This window comes from Nannospalax galili, unplaced genomic scaffold, assembly GCF_000622305.1.
Source record: "Nannospalax galili isolate Female #2095 unplaced genomic scaffold, S.galili_v1.0 scaffold186, whole genome shotgun sequence".
NCBI lineage: Eukaryota > Metazoa > Chordata > Mammalia > Rodentia > Spalacidae > Nannospalax > Nannospalax galili.
Genome location: NW_008358774.1, coordinates 3,948,372 through 3,963,442, shown reverse-complemented (window position 1 = coordinate 3,963,442; position 15,071 = coordinate 3,948,372). Strand labels below are relative to the sequence as shown.

Sequence of the window (15,071 nt, the reverse complement as noted above, 5' to 3'; positions counted from 1 at the left end):
TCTCCTCCCCTCTCCCTCTCTTTTTTCTTTTTTGGTATTTTTCAGACAGGGTCTCCCTTTAGCCCCAGTTGGCCTGCAACTCACAATGTAGACCAGGCTGGCCTTGAACTCAGAGATCAGCCTTCCTCTGCCTCCCGAGTGCTGGGATTAAAGGCGTGTGCTACCACACCTGGCTCTTTCTTGATTTTTATGTTCTTAATACTGCTGCTTAAACTGTCCCCTCTTTGGCCAGTAAGCCTACTCAAGGTGCCGCTTAGATCCTTATTGACACATTCCCATCATATTTCTGTCAGAAGACTTTCTAATCACCATACAATTTCCCCAGGATGGGGCTTTTACACAGTGGTAGAATGCCTGCTTAATATGAACAAGGTCTTGAGCTGGAGACCAGTATCATAAAACCAAACCCCAAACAAGCAAACAAACAAACAAACAAACAAACAAACTCCCCCAATCCCTATAAAAATTTTCTATTTTCTTTGGCTTAACCCTGAAATCAACATTTCTCTTGGAAAAAAAAAAAAAAAAAAGAGGCTCTTTCTGTTGGATTCTATCTCCTGCAGGTGGTTTTATTGGTTTTCAGTTTTCAGTTCCTATGCTTCTATTTTCACAATTTAGGCACCACCTACATATGTAGTTCTCATTCACCTTTACCCTCAAAGGAGCATGCTACACATGCTTTAATAGCTCAATTTCTCTACTTATTGAACAACACACCCTGGAAATCACTATTCTTAAGTCCATAACAAATTTCTTCCTATTTCTGTAGAAACTATATAATAATGCATTTTGTAGCAGCCATGTATTAATCTCCTATATATAGGTAATGTCTTCAAGTTGTATTTTTATAAATGTGGAATGAACAAGTCAAAAGGCAAACGCCACTGGAGAGACAGCTCATGCATGCAAGCATGAGGGCCTGATTTCAATTCCCAGGACCAATGTAAAAAAGCCAGGCTTAGTGGTGCTTTCTTGTGGTCCCAGTGCTAGAGGCAGACAGGAAGAGATCCCTGGGGCTTACTGGCCAGCCAGCCTAGCCTGCTTGGCAAGCTCCAGGTGAGTGAGAGACCCTGTCTCAAAAAAAAAAAAACGTGGGAAGACAAGAAAAAACAAAAAACAAAGAAACAAAAAGCCACCGAGGTGAAGAACATTCAAAGTTGACTTCTGGTCTCTAAATGTAAGCATACACACACTTGCATACACATGTGCATATATACATACACAAAAAGGCACTCGTACCACACACATACACAAACGTAAACACATAGGAACTGGGGCTGTGGCTCAGTGGTATAGCACTTGCCTACCATGTGTAAAGCCCTGGATTTGATCTCCATCACCACAACAAAAGTTCCAAGGGAAGCATACAAAGTTTTGTTGAGCTCCTGTCAAATTCCTCCCACAGGGCCAGATCAACTTTGCATTTACACTAGTAATGTGTGAGGGTGCCTACCTCCCATGGTTTTCAAACAGACTGTTTCGTTAAAGTTTTGAATTTTTTGTTGATCTAGTAAGTGATATAGGAACTAACGAAACTTGAAATATTAGCGGACTTATGTGGAACAGGATATTCAAGTCCTCATGAAGTTTTACCCCTCAGAGCATTTACCTCTACAATGGATAAATCTGAGTGCTGTGAACAAGGTGCGCAGTACCAAGACTGAGATAAGCCTTCACCCTGTTCTGTACAGTAGATACAAAAGCTGCCTTTGTAGTATGCCTGTCAAAAGTTGCTAACCTCAATTAAAACACGAGAAAGACAAATCCATATTGAAGTCCTGTTTAAGCTGAGTCTACCTGAGCTGCAATTATTTATTCTGAGACACTTCCAAGAGGTGTTTGCTCTTGCTGCCATTAATTGCAATATATTTAGCTGTTCTTCGCTAACAATTCATAAATCTACATTCTGTTAAGACACTAGAGATAAAGAAATTTTGGAAGTTAGTAGTATTTCTCTCCTATCGATAGAAAAAATAAATATAAGTTCTGCAAAGAGCTAATTTGCATCCTTGAAATCTTGGGACATCCACAATCGTTGAATAAAGTTCTGTTAAGTGGGAAAGATGATGGAAGAACACAGAGTTATGCAGTTTGCAGGCATGTTCTTAGAACAGATTATAAATAATAATACTCACCAATAGTTCTTTACCTGTACACTAAAAACAGGTGTATGTGAAATGTTTGGGTATTCCCAGCATACGACAGGGTTCAAGTTATAAGATGTAATTAGAACACTGGTTGGTGCAGGCACTGTAAGGATTCAAAAATAAAATAGACAACAGTAAGAAATTGACATCAGCAATAGAAAACCTTATGAGTTGTCATGTGACAAGTATGCACATTTGAAAAGTCAAAATCATTAGAACAGATTCTAAAATCATTTCAATTAAGAGCAAATTCCTAGAAACTCATTTTATTGAAAAGGTACAGAAGAGTTCTGATTCAATTTAAATTATGTAAACTTCAATGAGATATAAAGTGTGATATATAGTTCATCTTCCTTGCCAACCTGAATGGATTTAGAATCACCTAGGAGATGCACCTTGGTATGTGTCTGTGAAGGTGATTTCCAGAGGTTTCAGTGAGGAGAGGAGACCCACCCTAGATGTAGAAGTCTTATGGACTGGGATGGAAGGGGAGAGGAGAAAGCAGTTGAGCACCAGCGTTCACTCTTCTCTGCTTCCTGTCTCTGAACACAATGTGACTAGCCAACTCTTACTCTGTACTGCCCTGCCTTCCCCACAGGATGAGCTGCATCCCTCAAACTATGAGCCAAAACAAACCCACCCTTCCTTTCATTTGTTAAAATATTTTATTATTTTTATTTTATGTGTATGAGTGTTATGCCTGCATGTGAGTGTACCTGTATCGTGCAATGCCCATGGAGGACAAAAGAGGCTGTCGGATCCCCTGGAACTGGAGTTATGGACAGTTGTTAGCTGCCATGTGGGTGCTGGGATTCGAACCTGGGTCTTCTGCAAGAACAGTCAGTATTCTTAACTGCTGAGCCATCTCTCCGGCCCCCTCTCCCCCTTCTTAAGTTGCTGTTGTCAGGTATTTTGTCACAGCAACAGGAAAAGTAACTAGTAGATAAGGGAAACACAGTTGCAACATAAGACACAATATTTTAGGGGTTTCTGTAAACACACAGCCTGCTGTAATAAGAGTCCTTTATTCACTTAATCATAACCACTACAGTTTTCAATATTTGCTAGCACAGACTGTGATCGATGTCTAGAGAAGAGCTGGTCACACCAGGGATCACCATTCTCACTGACATACCTTCAGGTTCTCAATAACACATTATTACACCTTCCTAGTTTTTCTACATAGCACATGAAAAGCTGCCTCATCATGGCTGAAGCACTCACTGTTCATCTCAATTTTATCAACGCAGTGCTTTCTAGGATGTGTCTTTACTCATTTATGCACTTCTGAAAATATCTGTTAGTAAGACTCACAAGAGTCAAATGAGAGAACAGGCAGATGAATATAGATGTAAAGATGGTGATGTGACTCAAAATTTAAGGTTATTCCTTCTTATCTGGCTGACAGGATTTACTTGTAAAATTAAAACACATACATGAGCCAGGAATAAGTTCATGCTGATATTTTTCAAGGCACTCTGGATACTAATAATCCTCACTTGGACTGCTCTAATTAAAAATAGACCTTGGACCAATCATTAAGAAACCCGATTCTTTCCTGGTTACACTGATAAATGCTGACTCTGAATTTTACCTTCTATCGAGAGAGTCATTATGGTGGTTAGTTTCAGTCATCAACCTGACACCATCTAGAATTATTTGGGAAGAGCATCTCAATGAGGGATCATGTATATAAGGTTGGCTTGTGGACATTCTGAATTAAGTTGCGGTGGTTACAATGAGAATGACCCCCGCAGCTTTCAAGTTTTGAACACTTTGTCCCCAGTTGATGGTGCTGTTTTGTTCGGTTTAGGAGGTACAGCCTGACTGGCAGAAGCAAGACACTGGGCGGGTGGGGGAGGCTTTGAGAATTCTTAGCCTTGACCCATTTCCAGTTTCACCCTCTCTGTTTCCTGTGCCTGCTTGAAGATATGAGTGTTCAGCTTTCTGTTCTGGCTGCATCCTGCCATGTGTCCCCTGCCATGATGGACTTTTATACCTTTACTGTAAGCCCAATAAACTCTTTCTTCTATAAGTGGGCTTGGTCATGGTGCTTATTCATGGCAACAGGAAAATAACTACTATGTATATTAATCAATGTGGGAAAAAGAGGTCTAAAAGTAGGTGGCACATCCTTGGGTTTGGGAGCTGAGCAGTAGGCACGCATGTATTAATTCACTGCTCTCTTCTCTTGACTCTGGATGTGCTTTTACTAGCTGCTTCAAGTTCCGGCTGCCTTGACGTCTCCTCAGTGATGGACTGTAATCTGGAATTGTGAGCTAAAACAAACCCTTTCTCCACTCAACTGTTTTTGTCAGGGCATGCTATCATAGAACAGAAAAGAAACTAGAGCAGCCACTAATTTTATATATGCAAAATATTTGCTTGGAAACACCTACTAGATTTCTCACCTAAAATAAAAATTTTCATATTTAAGACCAAACTAGTCTACTGTTTTACTTTACAATGACTTAACATGTGCACATATTATCTTTTCAAAGCAGAACAGGATAAAGAGTCATCTAGGGAGAAGTACCTCAGGGACAGCATGCTTGCCTGGTATGAATGAGACTGTGGGTTCCAGCCTAATACCACCCCCCATCACTTAATGGAAAATTAATTCTAGCGCCATTTTTTTTTCCTGATAACTTCTTCCTTAAGGCAGTGGTTCACAACAGGAAGTGATTTCTGGCCCCCAGGGGACACTATGCAATATCTGCAGACATTCTGGGTTGTTTGGAGGAATTGGGAAAGAGTATATTACAGGCATCTGGAGGGTAGAGGCCAGGGATGCTGCTAAGTACCCAACAATGCACAGGACAGCCTGACAACAACTAGTCCAGGCCCAAAGGGCAAGAATAAAAAAGCCAAGTAACTGCTGAAATGGTCATAGTTGTGCTGTGTTTTTATTTAGGAGGGGAAATAAATTTTAAAATGCTTTATTATTACTATATATATATATATATATTTTTTTTTTTTGCTCTTTTTGAGACAGGGTTTCCCTGTAGCCCCAGCTGTCCTGGAACTCACTATGTAGACCAGGCTGGCCTTGAACTCACAGAGTGCTGGGATTAAAGGTGTGCGCCACCATGCCCAGCCCATTACTATATATTTTATGGTCTCCCAATAGTCTTGTTTTGCCAAAATAGCTAGCTTTCACATTATTTGCCAGAGTAGTGCAAAAATTTGTGCCAAAAGATTGAAATTACGAAGATGGGAGTTCACATACTTGGCAGGACTTAACTTGACCTTTCTGTGGCCATTAATCAGATAACTGCAAACTTTCTGCCATGGTTACAGAAACACTGCCGATGCCTGTGGGTCCCTCGGTATCCTATCATCTTTGGTTGATGACAACTTCCTTGAGGGCAAACCTAAAAGCAGTGGTCTTGTCTAATTTAGCCCCGGTTCTTTCCTGCTTTTGATTGTAGAAGTCTGCCCATGGCCATTCACAGCAAGGAAACCTGAAGCTTCTCAAGAGGGTATTGTTTTTAGATGGTATGTGTCCGCATGTCAACCTTCTGCAAGAGTCTAGTCTCAGTTAATAATCCAAGGCTTAATAAGAAATAAAAGCTACTTTTCTCTCCCTCAAGAACAATTAAACATTAACATCAAACAACAACTACACAATGAATCATAACTTTGCAACCAGACTAGAGAGACACTGCATGCAAAGAAAAACTATAATGAAAACCAGGTGTGGCCAGAGCCTGAAAATTGAAAACCATGGGTTCCTGGCTTCTTCCTCTACCTTCCTCTCCTCACTCCCTCTCTCAGTCCCTTTCCTTCTTCAGAATTTCTTACACATATATAATGTGTTTTGACCAAATCTACCCCAATCCCTCCAACTCCTTGCATACTCTTTACTACCACGTTTCCCTCCCAATTTTATATGCTCTTTTTAAAAACCCACTGAGTCCACCTAGCACCACCAGTATGTGCATGGGTGTAGGGCCATCCACCAGGAGCATGGGCAGCTGATCAGAGGTCACATCCCTGAAGAAAACTGACCCTCTCCCTTCCCCAGCAGCCATCAGCTTCTCAGCTATGAGTGGAACTTCATGAGCTCCTCTTCTACCCATGCTGGGATTTTGGCCTTTTAGAAAGAAAAAAAAATCTTACAATAAATCTAACCAAGTGAAAGGCCTGTACAATTAAAACTTTAAAACACTTAAGAAATTGAAGACACCAGTAGAAAGATCTCCCATGCTCATGGACTGATAGAATTAATATTATGAAAATGGCCATCCTACCAAATGCAATTTACAGATTCACTGTGCTCCCCATCAAAATTCCAACACAATTCTTCACAGAAATTAAAAAAAAAATTTCTTTAAATTTCTGTGGAAGCACAAAAGACTCAGGATAGTCCAAACAATCCTGAATCATGAAAACACTACTGGAGGAATCACCACTCCTGATTTCAAGTTATACTACAGAGCTATAGTAATAAAAACAGCATGCACTGGAATAACAACAGACACACTGTTAATGGAAAAGAATTGAGGACCCAGATATAAGCCCACTCTTCAACAACCACCTGATTTTGACAGAGACCAAAAATATACATTGGAGCTGGGCATGGTGGTGGCACATGCCTTTAATCCTAGCACTTGGGAGGCAGAGGTGGGTGAAGCTCTGTGAGATGAGGCCAGCCTGGCCTCCATAGCGAGTTCCGGGTCATCTGTGGGTACAAGGAGACCCTGTCTCACAAAGAACAAACAAACAAACAAACAAAAAACCTACTTGGAGAAAAGACAGCATTTTCAACAAATAGTGCTGGACAAACTGGATACCTACATGCAGAAGAAGGAATCTAGGTCTTTATCTCTCACCCTGCACAAAACTCAACGCCAAATGGATCAAGGACCTCAACATAAGACCCAATGCCCTGGTTTCTTTTTAGCAGTCTTGTCCATGGCTAATCTGTCTACATTCACATTTTTGATAAGAAGCAAGCAGCAACCAGGTGGCCCCTTCAACACCTTGCTTGGAAGCCTCCTGGGCTAATTACAGAGCTCATGGAGCACATCTTCTACTTCCATGTGGCTAAAAGAAACAGCCGCTAAGCCTTCTGCCTCCACATCACAAGGATCCATCTTCCTCCAATTTTCAACAAGGTTTTTACCTCCTTTCAAGATCCTCTTTTTAATTATTCCCTGTAGAAATGACTTTCTAATTGTATATAGTCAATTGAAGTTCTTGCCTTGAGGAAAAGGCATATAAAAGTCACTTTGAGTACTCAAGATAGAATTTCCACGTGCATTTGTATTTAGGAAAGGACTACTGACTCATACAATATAAAACTACAAATAATCATAGATTTGTTTTGGTTTTTATTGAATTTTTGTGATTGTCATACAATATAATTTGATGGTATTTAGATCCCCCTTCTCCACCACCCTTTACTGACTCCTAACCAATTAATGTGCTCTATTATATATAATAAGGCTTATAGAGTCTAATTTGTATCTCCAAATATCCTTCAGTATGGGTCCAGCCACTGAAGCCTGATTAACCTACTAAGAGTCACATCCTCAAGAGACTGACACTCCCCCTCCCAGCAGCCCTCAGTTGCCAATAGTTCCTTAGGTCGGGCTGGGGTTTCTTATTCACTTCCTCACGTCTAGGCTGGCATTTTATTTGGTTTGAGTCCCAAGCATGGGACTTGTGCATGCTGTCACCATTGCTGTGAGTTCATATGAGTTACTGATCAGCTGTCTGGAAATCAGTTTCCTTGCGGTCATCTACCACCTCTGGCTCTTACAATCTTTCTGCCCCTCTTCTTCAATGATTTAGGTTTTTTAGACACTGTAGCTGAGACTGGACTTCAACTCGGTATATAGTCCAGACAGGCCTACAACTTGGGCAATCCTTTTATTTCTGCCTCCTGAGTGCTGGGATTATAGGCAGTAATCTACCATGTCTGGCTAGCATTAGCTTTTAATGTGAACCAAACTGTTTCCCAAAATCTAAGCAAAAGCCCAATATGGCTAGTTGAGGACAAGTACTTAAACTGATTTTTCTCAAAGCAATCAAGGCAAACAGGTGGAAGGAAGAAGATGTTTCAGTGGATTACAGCAGAAATTACCAGTGAAGAAGAAATGCTTGAATATTACATCAGCAGATGTAACCTGTGGTATAATATGGCCAGAAGAGAAACCATGTGGTTATCTGCCACTTTTGTCTCTGCCAAAGTCACATGACAACTAACACATTTCTTATCAAATTTCAGAAATTTACAACCTGAAGTTTAAATTGTAATGTACTGTAGCTGAAATACTTAAGGCCTACAAGAGACTTCTATTCATATCTATACTATGTAAATACAAACACATGCAGAGAAAGCAAAGGGGCATGGTTATCTACAGAGTTTAAGACTATACTGGATGGTTCATGAACTGAAATAATCTTACAGATTTTTGCCATCTCTTGAAAATGCCCAGAGTTTTTTGTAACTTGTTGCTCTCAGAAATGGGCTCAGAATGATTTCCTCCCAGAACCCAAAGACCGGGATTTAACAAAACCCGAACACAGGAGAGAAGAATCAGCTTTTCATACACTAATAGTTACAATGCAGAAAAAGAGGTGCACTCTGGTTCAAGACACTGGCTTTCTGGGAAGGTTGGTAAGTCTGAAGACACAGGATGAGAGGACAGATAAGACAATGTGATCAACAAGTGATGGAGCAATGGCACTAGGGTAATGTCACAAAGGCAACGTGGCAGTCGGAAGCTGTACAATAAACTGCTAGTGAATACAAGGTGGCATACAGTCTGAGGACGCAGGGGAGTTCCTTCCTTCGTGTGGACAAGTGACAAGCAGGAGCTGCCCCTGTGCTCCACTCCTTGACTTTCCAAAAACAACAACTGTGCTGTTTTTAAAAGGGAGACAGAGATGGGAGGAGTCCACCAGCCATGTAAACAGTACCATACAAAGGCTGTGTAAAAGAAGTACACTCCTACATGGACTAGGACATGGCTACAGCTCCTGCAGACATCATCTACAGTGTGCTCAGTAAGTTCTCTATGGGAAGCGGCAATAGAGAGGGAAGGATGAAGGAAAGGGTTAGTCATATGATGCTACAACTCAAAACCAAACGCTCATAGTGAAAGCACCTGAGCCCTTTTCTGACTGACTCTCAGGGCAAAGATCTGTCAGCTTACCAATGTTAAAGGCTACAGGACCACTAGTATTTTCACAAAGGTGACTTCTCTACTGAAAACTGAGAAATGGCATAAGAAATTCAGACTGGATATGGGGAAAATATTGAGGCTTTTGTTATTTTTGTCAAAATAAATTTACATCTGCAAACTACCAGTGGATTGACTTCATAGTATGACAAAATAGCTTTTTTCTTCATATTTTCCAACTTCCATTTTAGCCAGTAGCACCTCCTAGGTTTAGGCTACATAGGGATATACTGAGAATTCTTTACCACTTTCTTTTGTTTGGCAGTGTGGGGGTTGAACCCAGGACTCTGTGGGTGCTAGACAAGTGTAAAGTATATCCCAGGTCAGGAACTGAAGAAAAAGAGAAGCGCCCAATCTTTTCTGCTCACAAAAAACAAGTAAAAGGTAAAAGAATAAGTTAGCTCCTCATCAAATTTTAAATTTCTTATATTGATCTGAATGATTTTTAAAGTCAATACACATTTTCGTACATAACTAAAATTATTTTAGTATTTAGAGTCTACTTGTTAAAGTAATAGTGCATAATGCTAAATGATAATGATTCATATATATTTAACACTATAGGACATATGATGTGCACGATAATTTTATGCATTATCAAGTAATCACCACAATCATCCTATAAATGACAGAGTATTGACACATTTTATCAATGAGAAAACAAAGGTTTAGAGAAGTTATGTAAAGACTTGAAAATACACAGTTTTGTTGGTTTTAATTAAACAATGTTGTGATCATTTGCTAAAATAAGGGATAAGTAAGCTCCATAAAGTGGGAGTAGAATTGGTTGTTTTCTGATTATTTCATAAGCATCTGCTTCAAGAACAATTGTCAGGTTTTATGGTGCCATCACAATTGTATAACAGGCCCTGTAAAACCTGAGTAATGTATAACAGTAAGTCATTTCTGTACAGTGGACATGACTGACATAGATACCGAGTATTTTGATTGTGATGCTCTGGGATAATCTAAAACAAAGATCCTCCTTTAATAAGGAAACTGCATGTAAACCAACTCCCTTTTCTCAGGAATTCATTGATCAAAATCTCATTCTCATTATCTGTCTAAATGAAACAGAACTATTAATTAATTATTCATCTAGTTTGTGAAATACACCATTATTGTGATTCTACATTTTGTAACACTGATCTTTAAAACTATTACTTGTTTTCATTGTTTTAGGTTTTCTTCTTTCATAACCAAAGTGTAGATCCTTCAAAGTCTGTAGGGATCATGACTTAGAAAGAAATGAAAAAAAGAGAGTTTTATACCTCGTTTAATAAATATAATTAAAATGCCCTGTCTTAAGAATGTGGAATCTCTGAAGTGAGTAAAAGAAGAATCCAAAGAAAATAATGAAAAGCACAATGATGCTCAGGGCATTGTCCCACAATCAGAGAAGGGGTAGAAACTGGCTGATGAAATGTAGGGGTCACTCTGGAGACCTGGGTCTGGGGCAAATTTCAGACTGGGTGTTCAGAGAGTATCCAGAATGGATAGCAAATTCAAGAAGGTAGCCTCTAGCAGACCTTGGATCACTTTAAAATAAATATACTACTTTTTATGTGAAAATGCATGAAGACTGAAACACAACTGGTTATTAGGGACAGACAGGGATTTATTTTCACTTCAACATTAAAGCCCATAGCTATAATACAACATATTCATAAACACTTGGGATTTCCAGAGAGTGACTTTATTTTTATATTCTCCAACGACTACCAGGCCCTCTTATCTAAGGTGACTTACAAATCTGAAGTCAAGGTCAGCCAACCATTAAAATTATAAGACAGAACCCAGACCAAATGCGGACACTAGCAAGACCAGGATGCCAAGCAAGCTAGAAGCAGGCAGGTGCCACTGTGGGCTTTCCTCCCACATCTCTGGAGATTATGGCATTTTAATTTTTTAAATATTTATTTATTTATTTTCATGTGTATGAGTGTTTTCCTGCATGTAAGTGCACCACATCCATGCAGTGCCCATGGAGGCCAGAAGAGAGTATCGGATTCCCTAGAACTGGAATAACTGTGATTATTAGCTACCATGTGGGTGCTGGGAACCAAGCAGCCAGTGCTCTTAACCACTGAGCCATCTCTCCAGCCCCAACTCTGGCATTTCAAAGTAATCTTTAAAGCAAAAGAATTGCTGGGTGTGGTGGCACATGCCTTTGATCCCAGTGCTCATGAGGTAGAGGCAGGCAGATGGATCTCTATGAGATGGAGGTCAGCCCAGCCTGGTCTACATAGTGAGTTCCAGACACACCAACCAACCAACCAACCAACCAACCAACCAACCAACCAACCACAACAAAAAGCAAAGCAATTGGTACAATGGCCTGGGACTATGATCCCAGTACGCAGAAGGCTGAGATAGAAGTGTGAGTTCAGTTTGATGCTAGCCCTGTCAATATAATGTGACAATATTGCAAAACAACAATAACAAAATAATTTTTAAAAAAGCATAAGGGATACAACAAAATCTGTACAAATGCACTTAAAGGTCTAAAGAATGAACTGAGCAGACACTGAGAAGAAAAGGACAGAGGGCTGACCCACCCTTATATTATTATAAGATGCTAGTGTGCAGAAAGGTGAAGACTTTACCATGGGGTGGGTGGGGAGGAGAGGCAGGCTTAGAGGACGTGCAAACTATGCAGTCACAAGAGCCCCAGGCTCCGGAGGAACTGGATTCAGAAGGGAGTGCTCTGCCCCAGACAGTAAGCTGTGTCATTCTCCCTGACCACAACGAGAGTACTACTGACTCTGCCCTTCCAAATGTTTCAGAAAGTCCTTTCCTCCACTGACAATGCCACTTCTCCAGACACTCTAGCAGCAGCCTCCTAATGGATCTTCTTCAAACTACTTTAGAGGATGCCTGGCCTTTCTAAATGGCATTCTCTAATCCCACCCCAAATGGCTCTGACTTCAGCCAGGATGGGTGAGCATATTATTTTGTTGGCTAAGGCCCTGCATTTTTTTTTTCAAGAACATTGTGCTTCTACTTCTGAGAATTCCCCGGTTTATACCCTTCAACAATGTTCTTCTTACCCCCATACTTGGCACCTAGCCAAACTATGGTGTGTGGAAATCAGAGCCTTCCTTTGGGATTCTGTTAGAGTAGAGGCTGCATGATTTCAAAAGCTACCCAGCATCCATGATTTCTGCCAATCAGGGAATCTGTCAGTATCCAAGTAAGTAGAAATAAGCACCGGTGAGTTCTAGCAGTCTGTGATTCTGCTGCTGGCTTCCCGAGGCCCAGTTGCCATCTCTAATTTTTTGTTTAACTCTTACATGGATTCTCTGAGTCAATAAACTCTTTTTTTGGATGAAGTTAAAGTTTGTTTCTATTCATTGCTGTTGCACATACAACAAGGCATTTCATTAACTGTCTCTTACCTCTCTACCTACCTACTCTCACACAGAGTATATTTCTTTTTGAAAAGTATTTTATTATTTTTATTTTATGTGTGAGTGTATTACCTGCATGTATGTAAGTGCACCCGTGTCATGCAATGTCTGCAGGTTAGAAGAGCGTGATGAATACCTTAGAACTGGAGTTACAGAGGTTGTTAGCCTCAAGTGGGTGCTGGGATTTGAATCCTGGTCCTCTGCAAGAGTAGACTGTGCTCTTAACTGCCGAGCCATCTCTCCAGCTCCCAACAAAACATTTCTTGTCCCACTCACTCAACATGTTACTTCACATCCCTGCATACACAAATTTCTCTGGACCTCGGATTCTAATGTTGGGCTAACTTCCTCTGTGAAATCTTTCTTGAGTCCCCTGAACAAATTCAGGTACCCCTATTTTGGTTTCCAGCAGCTCATGAATAAATCCAAGCTCTTGTCACAGTGTACTGTAATTGCCCATGTCAATAGGCAATATGCCCTAGATAATAGTTGTTGGCAAAGATAGTAAGAAGTTGGACTCTGTCACCAAGTAAGGGAACTCTACCACTTGGGTAGCCCTGTGTGGCTCATCAGCTTCTCATCAAAAACGAAGCACCCATTTTAAAAATGGCTGTGCAAATGAGATGTGTTTAAGCACTTGGGACAGTGCCCACCCCTTAATTGTTAGCGATTGTCACCATGATCCCTGAAAACAGAAACCATAACCATAATTTTGTCTTCCTAGCCCTTGGTATTATGTCTAACCCAAGGAATGACTAAGTATTTGCTTGCTTGACTTTTGTCCCTCCTTCAGCTTCATGTCCCATGTGTTCTAGTGCCTTGTCTTTTGTTTTGAGACAGTCTTCCAGAGGCCCCAGCTGGCCTGGAACTCAGATCTCAAAGATCTGTCTGCTTCTGCCTCCCTGGAGTGTTGGGATTAAAGGCGTGAGTCACCATGCCCAGCTATTAATCTTTCATTCCTCCTCCCTCTTCAGGATCTCTTCCTTCCCTCTTCTGGTCTGCTTTTCAGTATGTGTACACACACACATACACACAGAGATATACAAATTTAAATATAGTTCCATGTGTGAAGAAAACATGGTATTTGTCTTTCTGAATCTGATTTATTCTACTCCATATAATTATTAATATTTCCAGTTCCATGTATTCCTCTGCAAATACTACAATTTCATTTTTCTTTATAGCTGAATGAAAGTCCACTTTGTATAAGCATCAGTTTCGTTGTCCATTCTTCTGCTGATGGACATCTAGGCTGGTTCCATTTCCTAGCTACTGTGAAGAGTTGCTTGACTTGAAAATTAAATCAAAGCAGGGCTAGATATGAGTGCAGAATCCCTATAAAGAGTTCCTGATCATAATAATAGAGGGGTTCAGGCCTGGAGCTCACCACGTTAAGGAGGTGGGTGGGTCTCCCCAGCCTTCCAGAACCTGCTAACTGGGAACCTCAAAGGCACTGGGGATTACCAACTGGGATGGGTTGGTGAAAAGGTTTATTGCTCTCATTGGCACTCTAATCACGAAGTACCACCAGGTTTTGTGCCTGGGAAATGTCAACACGCATTTGAAGTCAAAGGCTTTGAGGAGTTGAGCTATGGGATGAGCCCCTGGAAATGAGCCCATTCCAACACGGAGACTTAAACCCTAGACTTACAAATTAGGATCACTTAACTGTCAGCGGGCAATACATATTCCCTCCTACCCTATTAGGGCAACGCTGAAAATAAAGTCCATAAAGCCATGAGTTGTGTCCACACTGTCAAACGCTGACCTGGTATCTACTGAAAAACAGACTAAAAGAACCGGAGAAATTAAATGGGAAGTTTGATTTGTTGTGTGGGCAAAGACAGAAGAGGCATAAGTGCAACCCGCAGTGAGACCAGCGCCCCGGCTGGCCCGCGCAGAGTCCGGTGCCCTGTAATCCCAGACCCGGTGGCTGCCAAGCGCAGGCGCGGCCGCGGAGCAGCGGGGGCGGCCAGTCCACGAGGGACTTCCCGGCGAGGCGGCTCCCGCCCGGTCTCCCGCCCCCACCCCGCAGCAGCTGGGACGAGACAGTACCGGTGGGCAACTCCGGATCCCGGGTGCTTGTCTCAGCTCTGCTCCCGGCCTCCGCGGACAGCATCAGGAGGACGAGGACAATCATGCTGCTGGCTGCGTCCTCCCGGTCCACCCCGGAGCAGGCTAGCTCGGCTGCCTGCACCGCCCTGGGGCCTCGGCCTGGCGTCACGTCCGCCGCGGGCTCCCTCCGGTCTACCCAGCAGGAGGCGGAGCGGCGGCTGCGGGCTGAGCTGGGCCTAGGATGGAGGACAGTCACCGGGAAACGG

At 41.6% G+C, this 15,071-nt stretch overlaps 1 protein-coding gene across 2 annotated transcripts in view; it reads right to left on the bottom strand.

The window, feature by feature from the left end:
* Window positions 1-15,065, bottom strand: part of Ifngr1 (interferon gamma receptor 1) — a 40,174-nt gene extending 25,109 nt beyond the window's left edge. Inside the window, exons 1-2 of one of the 2 annotated variants that reach the window (XM_008822046.3) lie at window positions 14,806-15,065; window positions 2,136-2,250 (exon numbers count right to left, since the gene is read on the bottom strand). In XM_008822046.3, coding sequence (XP_008820268.1) covers window positions 2,136-2,250; window positions 14,806-14,890 — 200 coding nt within the window. In that variant the 5' untranslated portion in view covers window positions 14,891-15,065. The remainder of the gene's footprint in view (window positions 1-2,135; window positions 2,251-14,805) is intronic. The other variant, XM_029558150.1, reaches the window with a different exon arrangement.
* Between the last annotated feature and the right edge of the window lie 6 nt (window positions 15,066-15,071).